The sequence below is a fragment of the Phodopus roborovskii genome, unplaced genomic scaffold, assembly GCF_943737965.1.
Source record: "Phodopus roborovskii unplaced genomic scaffold, PHOROB, whole genome shotgun sequence".
Taxonomy (NCBI): Eukaryota; Metazoa; Chordata; class Mammalia; order Rodentia; family Cricetidae; genus Phodopus; species Phodopus roborovskii.
The window spans coordinates 21,554,951-21,571,608 of NW_026126407.1; the positions used below are offsets into that span (position 1 = coordinate 21,554,951).

The following is a 16,658-nucleotide window of genomic DNA, read 5'->3' on the forward strand; positions in this document are numbered from 1 at the left end:
GCCCATGCCATCTCTCCAGCAAAGCCGGTGGTGTTCCTGAAAGTGCTGGATGACGTATCTGCAGAAGAGTGTGGCACACTGACACTGCAATGCGAGGTCTCAGACCCCGCCGCACGTGTGGTTTGGCGCAAAGATGGTGTGGAGCTGGGTCCCAGTGACAAGTATGACTTTGTACATAAGGCAGGCACCCGGGGCCTTACGGTACATGACCTGAGCCGTGAGGATGCTGGATTGTACACCTGCCATGTGGGCAGCGAGGAGACCCGGTCCAGGGTCAGTGTGCATGGTGAGTGGCCAGGGCTCTCGTGCAGGATGGCTGTCTCAGGGTTTCTATTGGTGTGAAGAGACACCATGACCACGATAACTTTTTTTAATTTATTATTTTTTTCTTATTTTACATATTGATCCCAGTTCCCTCTCCCTTCTACCCTCCCATGTCCCTCCGCCCCCTCCCGTCCCATTCCCTGCCCCACTCCCCAGGGAGGGTGAGGTCTTCCAGGAGGAATCATCAAATCTGTCTAGTCATTTGGGGTAGGGACTAGGTCCTCCCTCCATGACAACTCTTAAAAAGAAAAACATTTAATTGGGGCTGGCTTGCAGTTTCGGAGGTTGAGTCCATTATCTTCATGGTGGGGACATGGTGGCATGCAGTAGGCACACATGGTGCCAGAGAATTGGCTGGGAGTTCTGCCAATTCTTGATCTGCAGGCAGTAGAAGCAACTATGTACTAAGCATGGCTTGAGTATATGAGACCTCAAAGCCCACTTCCACAGTGACACATTTCCTCCAACAAGGCCACACCTAACAGTGCCATTCCCTCTGCAGGGGCCATTTTCCAAATCACCATAACGGTACTAGGCCTTCTTCCATCCAGAGGCTCCAGGCTGTTCTTTAAGACGAAAGGCTGTTCTGTGTATTCAGGAGGCACCAGAGAAGCTGTCTGTAGCACAGGGGATTTAACGTAGCCCTTTGAGGTCCGGGGGGCAGGCAAATGGGCTAAGGGACTTTAATCTACAGAGCCTCCCAGTGTGGGGCTGGTATGGATCCATTCAGATCCCTGACATTTGATCTGTACCATGTATTGGGATTGAGAGGAAATCGGCCAGGCATGTGTGGGACACTAGAGGTGTGACCAGGAGACAACCTGTAAAGGGCTCACAGGCCAAGGGTGGATGTCCAGTCCTGCAGGTACAAAGGCCTACATGCCATCTATGCTCCTGTTCTTCACAGAGCCCCACAAAGTTCCTAGGCTTATAGTTGCTGCTCCACTTAGCACTGTTACTTTAAAGAGGTAGATTCCCCTTAACCTCACTCAGCTTGGCCAGCCATCCACTGTCCTGGCTCAGGTCTGGCATCCTGGCTTGGAGGAGACGGGTTGGCAGCCTGTTCACTCATGATCCCTCTAGGGCTCTGTGACAGCCTTATGAGAAGGGAGCACAGTGAGACTTCCATAGGATTACACTTGCTGTCTCTGGAAGGGGTCACTTATGGGCTCCCTGTCCCTCCTCTCCTGGTGTCACAAGATGGTTAGAGGTGTGAAAGAGCCTCCTCCTCCCTTGATTGAAGCTCATAGCTGTCAATCATGTAAACACTAGGCCATGCCAGCTTGAAGCTAGGATTTTGGTGCCAATTTGGTGATACCACTCTTTGTCATCCTGTGTGGAGCTGGGGACAGTGGGAAACTGGGACATGTAGTATAACCCGACCTTTCCCGTTGCCTGGCATGAGATACTACTGTTGTTCCCTGAGGTTGACATCTATGGGCTGACTGGTGGGTGACTTGTTTTTTATGTCCCACAGGGCTGCACGTGGGCATCACCAAGAGGTTAAAAACAGTGGAGGTACTGGAAGGAGAGAGCTGCAGCTTTGAGTGTGTCTTGTCCCATGAGAGTGACAGTGACCCAGCAGTGTGGACGGTTGGCGGGAAGACAGTGGGTAGCTCTGGCCACTTCCTGGCCACTCGCCAGGGCCGCAAATACATTCTGACAGTCAAAGATGCTGCGCTCAGTGATGCAGGGGAGGTGGTCTTCTCGGTGATGGGGCTCACATCCAAGGCCTCGCTCATCATCAGAGGTGGGTGTTGTGTCTGGGGACAGGGGCCTGACACTTTGAACTGGGGCACCGTTGAACTGCTTCTAGGGACTACCTATCCATCATGATGGGAAACCAATATATCTGTTGGGGTCCTGGGGAAAATTTCCTTATTGAAGGGAGTCATATTCCTGCCTGGGCATCTGAATTTCTAGAGCAAGCTGAGAATTCCGGTCTCTCACCCATGGACTGACTGCTCTCAGTGCAGGAAGCTTACTCAGCCAGTCTGAGACTTAAGCTGAGGCCAGGGAGGCTGAGAAGAAGTAGCCTCTGATGTCTTGATGCTTGTGTTTCTGCTTCACACACTTGGTGCTCATGGGTGGATCTGCCCAGGGACCAGTCAAGTTGTGGCCATACCCTCGTAAGAGCCCTGAATGAGGTGCCCTTATATCCATACCTTCTAGGTCTCACCATTGCAGTGAGGGCTTCCATCACTTCAATGTCTTGGGCCCCAGGAGTCAAGGGCTATAGGCTCTGTGGTTTTGATCTCTAGAGAATGCATGTTCTTAAATGCCTGTCTGTCCTCATCTTGGCCATGGCTGAGGCCATTTCTAAGGGATTGTTGCAGTGGTGACCAAGGCCATGCTGGTTCTGTAGCTAACTAAGGGCGTGCCTCACAGAAGCCATCTCCACTTATTTCAGAGAGGCCAGTGGAGATCACAAAGCCCTTGGAGGACCAGCGGACTACGCTTGGAGAACATGTGATGCTAAGCTGTGAGCTGTCTAGGGCCGGCACCTCTGTGCGCTGGCTCAAAGATGGGAAGGCCATCCGAAAGAGTCAGAAGTACGACCTGCTCAGCGAAGGCACACGGGCTGTGCTGGTTGTCCGAAAGGCCTCACTCAAGGATTCTGGAGAGTACACCTGTGAGACAGAAGCTTCCAAAAGCACTGCCAAGATTCTTGTGGAAGGTAAGCACATGACCCTATCAGTCTTCCCTGAACATGGCTGGGACCACCCCCAGGACCTCAGTGGAGGTACCCACTCAGGTCAGCCTGTGCGCTCAGGTTGTGGGGATAGAACCTAATTGGTGAGAGCAGCTTTATGTCCCATCCCTGCCTGTTTTGTCCTTTACCCAGAAAAGGCAAACCGATTCACCGAGGAGCTGACTGACCTGCAGGTGGAAGAGAAGGGTGTAGCTGTGTTCTCGTGCAAGACAGAACACCCAGCATCTGTTGTGACATGGCGCAAGGGCCTCCTGGAGCTACGTGCCTCAGGGAAGCATGCCCCCAGCCAGGATGGCTTGACCCTGAAGCTCACCATCAATGCCCTGGAGAGGACAGACAGTGACACCTATACCTGTGACATTGGCCAAGCCCGGACTCAGGCCCGACTCCTTGTCCATGGTGAGGCAGCCTTCATTTGCATGCTGCTCTTGGCTCCTTAGTGGGTGCTCTGGTCTGCTTTATCTGAAGTAGACTCTGGAGGCTCAGAAGTGGTCAGTCATCAGGACTCTGCTTGTTCTAGATCAGCCTAGCCTCAATTTCTCAATGTCTAAGGGTAGAACAGATCCCCTGGGCACCTCAGGCTTTCCTAGTGTGACCTTTTGTGAAGGAGCTAACGGACTGCCTTCATTTATATAGTGGGTGCTTTCTGTGTGTTCTGAAGTCTGTCTTCAGGGAATAATGTTACTCATGTATGTAAGAAGCCTCAGCATCAAAAACTAGATGTAACGAAGTTTACGTATTTTACTATATTTTCAATCTCTGCATCTTCAAATGTAACCTCTCATTCATTAATCAAAAACACGTGGAAAAAGAAGTAGTGTGGCTAGAGAGATGTCCCTGTTGTCAAGGCACTTGCTGTGCCAGCAAACACAAGGACTCGAGTTTGGATCTCCTAGAGTCCATGGAAGTGCAGTTGCTTGGGAAAGTGGAGAGGTAGATCTCAGAGCAATATGGTTATCAAGACTGACCATATAAGTGAGCTCTGGGCTTGATTGTGAGACCCTGTCTCATTGAATTAGATGGAAGAGCTATTAGGAAGATTCCTGACATCAACCTGGAGCCTCTACATGTTTGTGCACATGCATGACATGTGCTTCCACACATGCAAACATGCATGCACACAAACGGGAAGGAAAATATGGCTGTGATGAACAAAGGCTTTCTTTCTTGTCATTGTTTCCTAAACAATACAGTGTAATACTACACTAAGTGCTTCCATTGTATTGGCTAGTAAAAAACAGTTATTAAAATTGTACCAGCAGAGGTATGCAGAGTACAAATACTTCAACATTTTTTTTTAATATGGAACTTGAGTGCCCTCAGATTTTGGTATCTGTGGGGTTCCAGACAAACTTTCCATCAAGACTATGGGAGGTAGAGATAGGAGGAGCAGAAGTTCAAGATCAGAGCAAGTTCAGGACTATCCTGGGGTACATGAAACTGTCTCAAAAAAGAAAATCTGTAAAATGTAGACCTTAAGTGTAAACCATGCAGATGCCTATGTGTAGAGGCGAGCCATTCTTTGTGTGACAGCCTACTGACCAGAGCCCTCTCTCTCTGTGCCATCCAGTATTAAAGCTTTTGAGTGGAGTCCTACCCCAAAGGTGTTTGTGGGTGCAGCTGTGTGTATGCAGGATCCATGTCTATCTACCATCCTCCTCCTCCTCCCGAGACAGGGTTTCTCTGTGTAGCCCTGGCTGTCCTGGAATTCACTCCGTAGACCAGGCTGGACTCAAACTCATGAGCTCCTCTGGCTTCTACCTCCTAAATGCTGGGATTAAAGATGTGTACCACCACCACCCAGCAACTTTACCATTTTTAATTCAACAACGACAAAATATTTCTAGGGATTTACATATTCTGTAACAGGTGTGTGTGTATGTGTGTGTCCAGATGCTAGTATAGTCATGTGAGTGTAGGTACCTGAGGAGGCTGGAAGCCTTATATTCTCTGAAGCTAGAGTTATAGGTAGCTGTGAGCCATCTGATGTAGGTGCTAGAAATTGAATTTGGGTCTTGTGGAAGAGCAGTGCATGTCTTTAAACATGAAGGTACCCTTCCAGCCCTCAATTTAAATTTTAATGTAGGCATGATTCTCTGTATTATTTTAATCTATTCAATTAATTCCTTTTGTATCTATCTGTGAGATACAGTGTGATAACTGGGTGTGTGTTGGCAGCACATTTCTATAGTTGAGTCGTCATCATTTCTGTATGTTGTGAGACTTTAAGCTTTCCCTCAAGGTCTTTGAAGTGTAAGTGAGATAAGCCAGGCACAGGGAGGCACATACCACAATTCATCATGTTTGTGGATGCTAAAAACTTTGTCTCACAGAACCAGAGAGGAGAATGGAAGGGACTAGATGGTGAGGGAACAGGAAGGCTGGAGTCAGTTGAGTCTGCAGCAGAGGGGGGGTAACTGTCGCCATTTTTGCATCCACCATTCATCTGTCAGTGTGAGTTGACTACAGTATGAATTGTGCTATACTATGGTGAGCATTGCTGGTGTAAGTGGTTTGGGGAGCGGGCAATCTATCTGTTGGCAAGCCAAGCTCAGTATGAAGGGCAGGAGAGAGTGCATGAGCTTCAGCAGGCTGTGGACCCTCCACCATCTTAGCAAAAGGATGTCAGAGGTGGTTGTAGGTTTGGGCCTCAGGGGCAGACCTACAGAGGAAATATATGGCTCGGATCTGCTTTTGAGTTTCATTGGCAAGGGGTAAGTAGGCTACTTGCTTATGGCCCCACCTGGAGTCTTGGGTGAGTTGTTTCTCTTTGTAGCTAGACAAGCCTGGCCCTAGGCTGCAGGAGCTCTGATGTGACTTTTGCCTAGCAGGCCAGAAAGTGCGCATTACCGAGGACCTAGAGGACACTGCCGTTCAGGAAGGCTCCTCTGCCAAGTTCTGCTGCCGTATCTCCCCTGCTGACTACAGCCCTGTGCACTGGTTCCTGGATAAGACACCCTTGCACAGCAATGAGCTGAACGAGATCACTGTCCAGCCTGGAGGCTACCATGTGCTCACCCTGCGGCAACTGGCACTCAAGGACTCAGGCACTGTCTACTTTGAGGCGGGTGATCAGCGGACCTCAGCAGCCCTGCGGGTGACTGGTGGGTTTTGTGTCTAAGGGGACACTACATGGCCTAGAAGAGCCTTGAAGAGGGGCAGATGCCAGATCTTTCTGAGCTCTGCCTGGTGCACAGTGTGGTTCTAGGGCTCATGGAGAGGCAAGATTAGATGTCAATGGTATGGGGGTCTCTCATCCTAGGAAGGTAACCAGTGGCATGGGGGTCTCTTATCTCTAGGAGTTGGTTCAGAAGACTGAGTTGGGTTCTTTAAGAATTAATTTCTGGATTCAGAATTTGGGGGTGATGTGATATGTGTTGTTTTCCTTCAGAATGGGGACTACACAGAGCCTGCCTTTCTGTCTGGTTCCTGCCTGAGGCCAACAGACCTCACCAATTCAGGCATTGCATGATCCATTGTGTTAGTCCTCTTACAGAGGTACCACAGTCCCAAGTACCTTTACTTTTTCTCTGTCCTCCAGAGAAGCCGAGCATCTTCTCTCAGCCACTCACCGATGTTACAGTCACAGAAGGGGAGGACCTAACTCTCGTCTGTGAAACCACCACTTTGGATAGCTCTGTACGCTGGACCAAAGATGGGAAGACACTGAGGCCATCTGCACGATGCCAGTTGAGCTGTGAAGGCTGTCGGGCCCAGCTGGTCATCACTGGTACCACCCTGCAAGACGGTGGGCGATACAAATGTGAGGTTGGCGGGACTTCCAGCAGCTCCATCGTCAGGATCCATGGTGAGTGAGGGTGCCAGGTGACTATGTTTGGGGTAATGGAAATATGTTCTTTCCCTCTGCCTGCTGTATAGGGCACTTGGCTTCCTTGTGTCTCAGGGTCCCTGCCCCAGTAGACTCCCACCCTTTCTTGGTCTCCTGACTCCTGCTTGTGGTCCATTCCTGACTGGGCTTTGGGGGAACCCTCTGGAGTCCCTCTTCCTGCCCGTGGCTTGCCTGGACTGCCCTAAGCTAGCAGTACAGGCAGGCAGCTTGTACAATAGGAGTTTATTGTCTACCCGCTGTGGAGAATAGAAGTAGGAGATCAAGGTTGACTGGCCTCCCAGGATCTGTCCCCTTGGCTTTCAGATGCCATTTTCTTTGTGACTCCCAGGTGCTTGCTTATTCTTCTCTGCTGGTGTCCTAGTTAAGGATACCAATCCGATGAGATAAGAGCTCACTCCAACAACCTTATTCTATGTCTTTGAAGTCCACACTGCCAATCAATCACACTCTGAGACCCCGAGTTAGAGCTTCAGCGTCTAAATTTTTGGGGGACACAGTTCTGACTATAATACTTTGCCTTTAATCCGGTCCAAGCCCACCTTTCCACTTACATACCTTCAGGCCCATCTTTCCCAGGGGTCTTTGGGTCCTTGCCACTGGCATCCAATATTTGAGTTGTCCCACACCCTGTAGCTGCTTCTCTTCTGGAGCTCAGGTGGGGGTCCTCCTCTAGGAGGCTGAACTGAATCTGCCTGTTCCTAGCTCGGCCAGTGCGGTTCAGGGAGTCCCTGAAGGATGTGGAGGTGCCAGAGGGCAGGGCTGCCACTCTACGCTGTGTGCTGTCATCCGTGGCTGCACCTGTGGAGTGGCGTCGTGGAGAAGACATCCTGAAGTCCAGCAGCAAGTACAGTCTGCGCCAAGAGGGTGCTGTGCTGGAGTTGGTCATCCGAGACCTGCAGCCCCTGGACAGTGGGCAATATTCATGCTCCTTTGGGGACCAGACAACCTTAGCCACGCTCACAGTGAAAAGTGAGTGTGCCTGTCCATGCCGTGCCCAGGGTCCAATGGGAAACTCACCCCAGGGCAGGGGGATAACAAGGCACTTTGTATTTGTACCTGCTGCAGCCCTGTCTGCCCAGTTCATAGGAAAATTGAGAAACAAGGAGGCCACAGAAGGGACCATGGCCACACTGCGGTGTGAGCTGACCAAAGAGGCCCCCGTGGAATGGAGGAAGGGAACAGAGACCCTGAGAAATGGTGACAAATACAGCCTGAAGCAGGATGGGGCTGTTTGTGAACTGCAGATTTGTAGCCTGGTTGTGGCAGATGCAGGGGAGTACTTGTGTGTGTGTGGACAGGAGAAGACTTCAGCTACCCTGACTGTCAAGGGTAAGGACCACACATGGTCATGTGGATCAGTGTTTTACCCATGAGTTGACCTGGTGCTATCTGTCCAGCTCCTCCAATGCTTTTCCCTCGTGTTTGTGCACCTTCTGTTCATCACACTGTGCCTCCCACCCTAGTCCTTGAGCCATTGTATGAACCAGGCAATACTAGCATCCATAGCTGGCTTCCCACTCTTGAGTCCTGCTGCGTTCTTTCCTGTTGCTCTGTCTGCTGTAGTCTGACTTCCCCATCGTGTCCTATGCTGTGTTCTGTCCCACAACACTCTATAGCAGATGTCACTTTCCAATCTGTCTTACTCTCATAGCTCTGCCTGCCCACTTCATCGGGAGGCTCAGAAGCAAGGAGGCCACGGAAGGCGACACGACCACACTGCGGTGTGAGCTGAGCAAGGCCACCCCTGTGGAGTGGAGGAAGGGAGCAGAGACTCTGAGAGATGGGGACAGATACACCCTGAAACAGGATGGGGCTGTGTGCGAGCTTCAGATCCACAGCCTGGCTACATCAGACGCTGGGGAGTACCTGTGCATATGTGGGCAGGAGAAGACCTCAGCCAATCTGACCATCAGGGGTAAAGATGTGTGTTCCTGTGTGCTGGTGCCCCTGTGCATGGGTGGCTCTATGCCTGAGCATCTTCTCCTATCCACGGCTCCTGCTTTTCTGATTCATCTTTATTCTGTTAGCTGGTATTCCTCCAACTTGTTGCATGGGACCCACTTTAGATACCATAAAACAATGGAGAATCAGGTCTTTCCCAACCTCAGGAGTGTCTTGGTTGGAATGAGTGAGACTGTGGGGTGTGTGTGTGTGTGTGTGTGTGTGTGTGTATGTGTGTGTGTGTGTGTGTGAAAGCTACTATAAAGATGCAATTCTAGGTCTTGGGGGCACAGCAGGAAAATGGGGAGGCAGGCAATGGAGGCATGGCCCACACAGTAGGAATACAGGAAGGAAGGACAGCCTTGGCATGTGCCTGAATGTGAAGGTGAGGATTCACCATGTAAGTGTCAGGTGAGGTCATGAGCCCACCCCTCAGGAGACCCACCTCATGGGAGCCAGGGTGGAGGTAAGGGTCCAACAAGTAGAAGTCAGATGGAGGTGAAGGTGTACTCCGTGAGTATCAGGCAGAGGTGGGTATCTGATCCACAGGGAATCAGGTGGAGGTGAGGGCTTGTCCCATGGTGGTGAGGAGAAATGACGACAAGTCTGTGGGGGTGAGCTTGACACTGTCTTTCCTGGGCTTTCTCTGTTCATTCTAGGTCTTCCCACTAGAGAAGGCCTTGATGATCCTGCCTCTGGCCACTCTGTGTTCTATGTTGTACGTGTAGTGTCTATGGCCCACTTTTGTCCATGGCTACAGAGTGTAATGGTCTTCTTTGTGTCTGTGTATCTCACCCTCCCACCGCAGTTGTGAACAGTACTTCACAGATAGTTAGAGGCCTTGGGAGGGCATTACAGGGAGTAAGGTCACACTGTAGTGTGAACAGATCAGGTACCTCCCTGAACATTAAGACATTAGGGCATCAGAGACAGAGTCATTCACAGTTGAGGCAGATATGATATGTGGAGCCGTGAAGCCGTGGAGCCTCGCTCCCATGATGGATCCTGGGAGTCCTCATGTATACATGGGCAGCAACAAACTTTCTTAGAATGGCCGGTCTGCTGGACTTCGCTCCTTAGTCACAGTTGTGTTCAGGGAACTGGAATTCCTGTCTAGGTGTGACTAGTGATCTAGTGATGAATCAGCTCTCTGTCAGAGGTCCCTGGAGGGCCCTGAGCCCCTCCCTGCAGGGAGGCAGATGGGATGCACAGACACTGTTGGAGGACCCCAGACATCTTAGAGAGTGAAGATGGAATGAAATCCCTTCAAGTGGGAAGTCCTGGGCCTGGTGGGCTCTGCTCTCACGTGAAGAACTGGCTACTGAAGGCACTGAAGAGAAGGTGTGGTAAGGCCTGGGCATCTTTGTCCAGGCTGTGGCAGGTGTCTCCTAGCATCTTCACAAGCATTGGAGACACTTGGGTGAAAACCAGCTGCCATGTGGATGAATTGGTGTCAAAACACAGAGGCCTGGTGCCATCATGCATTTGGACATTCCAAGAAATGACAGAAGGATGCACCCAAGGCCTGTCCCATGGCTGCAGAGTTAGAAAGAGGTCATGGGAACACATTTTCCCTATTTCCATCCCCAGGATATGCTGTTGACGGCTGAGGTGTAGAAGATCCTGGCAGCCAGCTTCTTCAGGACTGGGTTTGTCTCAGCAAGGACTAGGAATGATGGATACTTTACCTGGGCCTTTCTAAAGTGCTGAGCTTTCAAAAGTGACCACTGGACCATCCAAGGGTGCTCTGAGCCACTGCCTTTTAAGACCTCCAAGCACACAGAGCTGGTATTCAAGAGTTCTCATTCATGGCCTGATAGCCAGAGGAAGCCTCCAGCTTTGGCAAATGAGCCTGTTTGTCCCTCCTCTTCTCTGTGATCACTTCCCACATGGTAGCCAAGGACCGGTGACTCTGCCTCCATTTGCTCAGTTGTGGATCTGTACCTCTGCTCTCTCACATTAGAGAGTTTGCCTGCACTGTGAGGATGGGGCCAAAGCCTTGTGACCACCCACTCCAGGCAGACAGTTCCAGAAAGAGACTTGTGACTTCTCATCCAGCCAAGCTGTTCCTCCTCCCCAGTCTGTTCTGAGAAGTGGGAATTGCTATGACTTTGGGGGGGGGTGGCTTCAGGCACCCTGTGTGCTCTCCCAGAATCCATTGGAGATGTTCATATCTATGGCATTCTGTGACCTAGCAGCCAAGCCAAGCCATTGATTATGGAGTTTATGTGTGGGACAGGGTGGACACAGAAGACTTGGGGCCAGGATACCTCCATTGTAAATGCTTCTGCTGTCCGGGCCTCCTCCTCTTGAGGTCCTCTGTGTCTTTGCTGAGTCACCAGGGTCAGGCTGACTAGTCTACATGCTGCCCATCTGTGCTATTTCTCACTCATCTCTGCAAGTTTATTCCTTACAATCTCCAAAATGCACTTCACTGTTGAGTGTCATGTCCCGTCTCCAATGTTCTGCAAGATAGGCCTGAGGAAGTCATAGAGTGGGCCGTGGCCATGAGGCACAGCGTCTAGACCAAGGGAAACCCCACCCTCAGCTGCACTTGTCATGCCCAGAATGTAGCCTGTCCTCCCTGTATATCCATGTCTATGGTCTTCCATGTTCTTAGAGAGTGTCTGTGTCTTTCTGGCCTCCCTAGCTCTTCCAGCTAAGTTCATAGAAGGTCTGAAGGACGAAGAAGCCACAGAGGAAACCATGGCTACACTGAGGTGTGAACTGAGCAAGGCAGCTTCTGTGACATGGAAGAAAGGAACAAAGACCTTGCAGGATGGAGACAGATATGGCCTGAGGCAGGATGGAGCTGTGTGTAGGTTACAGATCCATGGCCTGACCATGGCCGATGCCGGAGAATACTCATGTGTGTGTGGGCAAGAGAAGACTTCAGCTACGCTGACTGTCAGGGGTAAAGATGTGTGGCTTTGTGTGTGGCTTTGTCTCTGTGTCGTTCCCATCACTTCCTTCTGTCTCCATGTGTGACACAGCTCCTGTGGAAGCCATCTGTCCTCTCACTGATGCCTTTGAATATTTTTCATTTACTCAAGCAGATCTTCCTCCCGCTGCCATCCCTTCCCAGCTCTCTGCTCCCTTCCCCATCTGTATACGAGTTCCATCATTCACACTGTGACTCTTGAGCAATGTGTGTGGTTCTTTGTGGGTTCCATGTCCACGCAGAGACCTTCGGAGAGTTTCTTGTTTTCAGTGATATTTTGGCCCTTCCCAGGCCTTCCTGCCAAATTTATAGATGGCTTGAGAAGCCAAGAAGCTACAGAAGGGGCAACAGCAACATTAAGATGTGAAATGAGCAAGGCTGCCCCTGTAGAGTGGAGGAAAGGGTCTGAGACTCTGGGAGCTGGGGACATATACAGCCCGAAACAGGATGGAGCTGTGAGTGAACTGCAGATCCATGGCCTGGCCGTGGTGGATACCAGGAAGTACTCATGTGTGTGTGGGCAGGAGAAGACCTCAGCCACACTGATTATTAGTGGTAAAGATGTGTGGCCAGTTGGGTCTGCGTCTTGGTGTCTGTGGACATGCTGCTTATCTGGCTCAAACCATATTCTGTCTCTTTGTCTGTGTGGCACCTCCTTTCATAACTGGACGGAGTCCCAACTTTTTGGGAAGCTGTATGAAACAGGAGAAAATACATCTATAGCTGGCTTCCCTCCACCTTGTGCCACCATGAATTAAGTACTACTTTTCTGGTAGATTCCACATGCTGTTGCCATCCAGGCTGAGTAATATGTGCTAGAGTGCTACAGAGAATGTGGTACTCCTGTGTGTTTCCGGCCCCCTCTTACCATCATGCCAGATCTGCAGACAGAACCATCCATGGTCCTGATACTAAGAGGACACACTGTAGAACATAAACTTCATAGCCTGTTCTCAGCATAGCAGTACATGGTCCACCCTCAGTGGGGTTTGTGTCTTCTCTGCAGTATTCATGTCTTCTCCCTTTTGTGTGCTCTGAGTGTAAAAATCCTTGTGCCTTTCTGACATTCCTAGCCATGCCCATCAAGTTCACAGAATATCTGAGGAATGAAGAGGCCACAGAAGGGGCCATGGCCATACTGAGGTGCCAGATGAGCAAAGCTACCCCAGTGGAGTGGAGGAAGGGAGAAAAGACCCTCAAAAATGGAGACAGATACATCCTGAAGCAGGATGGGGCCACATGTGAACTACAGATCCATGGCCTGGCTGTGGAAGATGCTGGGGAGTACTCATGCGTGTGTGGGCAGGAGAAGACCTCAGCCACACTGAGTGTCAAGGGTAAAGATCGTGTGTGGCCACCTGAACCAAGGCTTGGTGTCTCTATGTTATCTCCACGCGATGTCTGTTCTTTATATGTGACACAGCCTGTAGTGAACTTGTGGCCATCTGTCGTATAACTGGGGTCATCTGGGTATCTCTACCTTCCCTTTCCCAGGTCCAGGAAATATTGTCATGTTCATGTCTAACCCCCCTCAACACCTCTCCAGGTTCTTGTGTTCCTCCCAGCCTGTTCCCTGATTCACGGTTCCTGCCAAACCCTTTGCCAGAATGTATGTCTTCTTGTGTACCCCATGTTCTGTGCAGCATGTCCTTCAGAGTCCCATGTTCTCAGTCAATGCTTGGCCCTTTCAGCCCTGCCCACCAGATTCATAGAAGACTTGAGAAGCCAAGAGGCCACGGAAGGCACCATGGTCACACTAAGATGCCAGATGAGCAAGGCCGCCCCTGTGGAGTGGAGGAAGGGGTCTGACATCCTGAGAGATGGGGACAGATACAGCCTGAGGCAGGATGGGGCCACATGTGAGCTGCAGATCCGTGGCCTGGCTGTGGAAGATGCTGGGGAGTACTCATGCGTGTGTGGGCAGGAGAAGACCTCAGCCACACTGAGTGTCAAGGGTAAACTGATCTGAGGCTGGATGTCTCTATGTTGTCTCATTGATGTCTCTGTCTCCACGTGTGGTTTCCCATAGCGACCCTGTCACAATTGATTCTGCACCTTCACTCATCTTGGGGTCTCTGCCTATGCGTCTGTGTGCCCAGATGTTCTTGTGTTCACATCCATGCCACTGCCCTCTCTGTTCCCCACAATTTTGCCCCTGTCACCGCCTGCACCTTCCTTCACATGTTTATATTGTGTTTCTTTGATAGTGTGTCATTCTTTGTGAGTTGTGTGTCCTGTGTTCAGTGTTCCCCAATTTCATGTTCTCAGTGAGTGCTTGGTCCTTCCCAGCCTTGCCCACCAGATTCATAGAAGACTTAAGAAGCCAAAAGGCCATGGAAGGCACCATGGTCACACTAAGGTGCCAGATGAGCAAGGCCGCCCCTGTGGAGTGGAGGAAGGGGTCTGACATCCTGAGAGATGGGGACAGATACAGCCTGAGGCAGGATGGGGCCACGTGTGAGCTGCAGATCCGTGGCCTGGCTGTGGAAGATGCTGGGGAGTACTCATGCGTGTGTGGGCAGGAGAAGACCTCAGCCATGCTGACTGTAGATGGTAATGTCTTTGTGTAGCCACCTGATTGATCTGCTCTCTCCTGTGTCTCCCATGTAAGCTGTGCTCTTCCCTACGCCTCTCAATCTCACCATGTGATGCACAGTCACGTGTCTATGTGATCCATCTAGAGCCTGTTCTAAGATAGAGAGTTAGGGAAGAACAGTGTACAGTTTTAAGAAAGGTTCAGACATATTTCATTAGTGTTCAATGGGAGATTTGCATCTTGCTAAGGCCTTCAGAGATTCTGGGTCCTTTAATTCCAGGCACAGAGTTGACAGATGTCCATTTCTTGATGGACATGCACAGCAATATGTGGTCTGTCTGGAGGTATCCAGAAAACACTGCTGATCTCAGGGAGAGTTTAAATGTTGCTTTGAGATAATGCCAGGTTCTGAAGGGTTCCTGTTTAGTCTGCTCATAATTTTGGAGACTAGAAATCCTCCACTGACGTATTGGCAGTGTTTTTTTTCCTCTTAAAGATGTCTGACTTCTCTGAGTTGTCACATGGTCATTCCTTGTGTCTTCATCCTAATCTCTTCTTAGATGCACACTAGCCACTTTGGATATAAGCCTAGCCTAACCTCATTTTGACTTAATTATTTACTAAAGTACCCCTCTTGGAAGTAGAGTGACTCCCTGAGGCATTGGCAAGTTGGAACTTCAATGTATGGGTTGGGAGGTGGCACGGTTTAGCTAATATATTAGTTGCTTTTCTATTGTTGTGATAAAATGCCACGACCAAAGCAACATAAGGAGTTTATCTGGACTTATGGTTCCAGAGGGATAAGAGTCCATTATAGGAGGGAGACATGGTAACAAGCAGTAGGCATGGCAGCAGGAGCAGGAATGTGGGGCTCAAATCTTGAACCACAAACTTGAAGTAAAAAGAGTGAACTAGAAATTTGATGACTCTCAAAAACTCTCACAGTGACAAACTCCAGCAAGGCCAGACTGTTAAATCTACTCAAACATTGACACCAACTAGGAAAAGAGTTTTCAAATGTCTGAGACTATGGGGAATATGTCATTTGAACCACCATAGCCTATAACATTCTACCTTCTGGCTTCCTCAAATCTATGTTCTTTTCACATGTAAAATTCATTCTTCCAGTCCACACAGCCTGATATCTAAATGTCCCTTCTAAGTGTGAAGATTTAGATTTCATTCACATTGAGGCACATTTACCTCCTACCTATGAAGCTCCAGAACCAGGTAGAACCATGCATGCTTCTAGAATAGTTCTCAACTTGAGGGTCAAATGACCCTTTCACAGGGGTCACATGTCAGATATTTACATTAGGATTCATAACAGTAGCAAAAATCCAGTTATGACGTAGCAATGAAAATAATTTTATGTTTGGGGGTCACCACAACATGAGGAACTGTATTAAAAGGTTGCAGCATGAGAAAGGTTGAGAACCATTGGTCTAGAACATTGGTGGCACAGGCATATGATAGATGTTCTTACCAATAGAAGGAATTTGGAATGAAGGGATGGGATATGGGTCCCACCAACCTGAAACAGCAGGGTAATTCTACTGGATTTCAAGGCAGGAGACTTCTCTTTGACTCAACCTCCTGCTCTCATAGCCCTGAGTGGAGATAACTTATAACCAAGGAGGAGAGTGCCTTCTCCCCAGGCCTATGGTCTTGGACCCATGGTGCCAGTAGCATCCCCATTGCTCTTGATCCACTCTCACAGTCACTCTCTTTTTAAAACTTGTTTGCTTTTTGAGACAGGGTCTTGCCATGCAGCCCTGACTAGTCCAGAACAATTAGTGTAGAGCAGTCTGGCCTGGAACTTATGAGACATCTCCTGCCTCTGCTTCTGAAGTGCTGAGATTACAGGCATGAGACACCCCACCCAGTCATGATCATCTGCTTGAAAGGTCACACATGTGGCAGCTGGGTGGCTCTATCGTTTCATCAGGCTTGGCCACCTTCTTCCTTCCCTTGGGTCTCTGTCCCTTCTGGTCTAAGTGGTATTTCAACTGGTGTGACATCTCAATGTCCTCACTTTCCTGTGAAGTCACAAAGGGTCCTCCACAACCTTTCCTGTCTAGCTGTGGCTTCTGTGGAGATGACACAATTAACTACACCCTGAAGTTCTCCTCAGAACATATATACTCATTATTTTGTGGCAGCCTGGGAAGGCTGTAAATTCTCTGCATCTTCAATTCCTTTTCCATTTTACTTAGTAGTTCTTCAATTTATCTCTCTATTCTCTCACTCTTTGTATAAGTAAAAAGAAGAATCCAGACTATGCCTTCAACACTTTGCCTATCAACCTCCTTAGTTCAACCTCTAATTTTACTGTTTACAAATTATGCAAGAC

The 16,658-nt window shown here is 49.6% G+C and overlaps 1 protein-coding gene across 1 annotated transcript in view; it reads left to right on the forward strand.

The window, feature by feature from the left end:
• Obscn (obscurin, cytoskeletal calmodulin and titin-interacting RhoGEF) overlaps positions 1–16,658 on the forward strand; it is a 133,852-nt gene that overhangs the window by 56,259 nt on the left and 60,935 nt on the right. Inside the window, exons 31-43 of the mRNA XM_051180578.1 lie at positions 20–286; positions 1,802–2,074; positions 2,735–3,001; positions 3,170–3,436; positions 5,869–6,141; positions 6,579–6,845; positions 7,590–7,856; positions 7,953–8,216; positions 8,539–8,802; positions 11,479–11,742; positions 12,843–13,106; positions 13,461–13,724; positions 14,059–14,322. Coding sequence (XP_051036535.1) covers positions 20–286; positions 1,802–2,074; positions 2,735–3,001; positions 3,170–3,436; positions 5,869–6,141; positions 6,579–6,845; positions 7,590–7,856; positions 7,953–8,216; positions 8,539–8,802; positions 11,479–11,742; positions 12,843–13,106; positions 13,461–13,724; positions 14,059–14,322 — 3,465 coding nt within the window. The remainder of the gene's footprint in view (positions 1–19; positions 287–1,801; positions 2,075–2,734; positions 3,002–3,169; positions 3,437–5,868; positions 6,142–6,578; positions 6,846–7,589; positions 7,857–7,952; positions 8,217–8,538; positions 8,803–11,478; positions 11,743–12,842; positions 13,107–13,460; positions 13,725–14,058; positions 14,323–16,658) is intronic.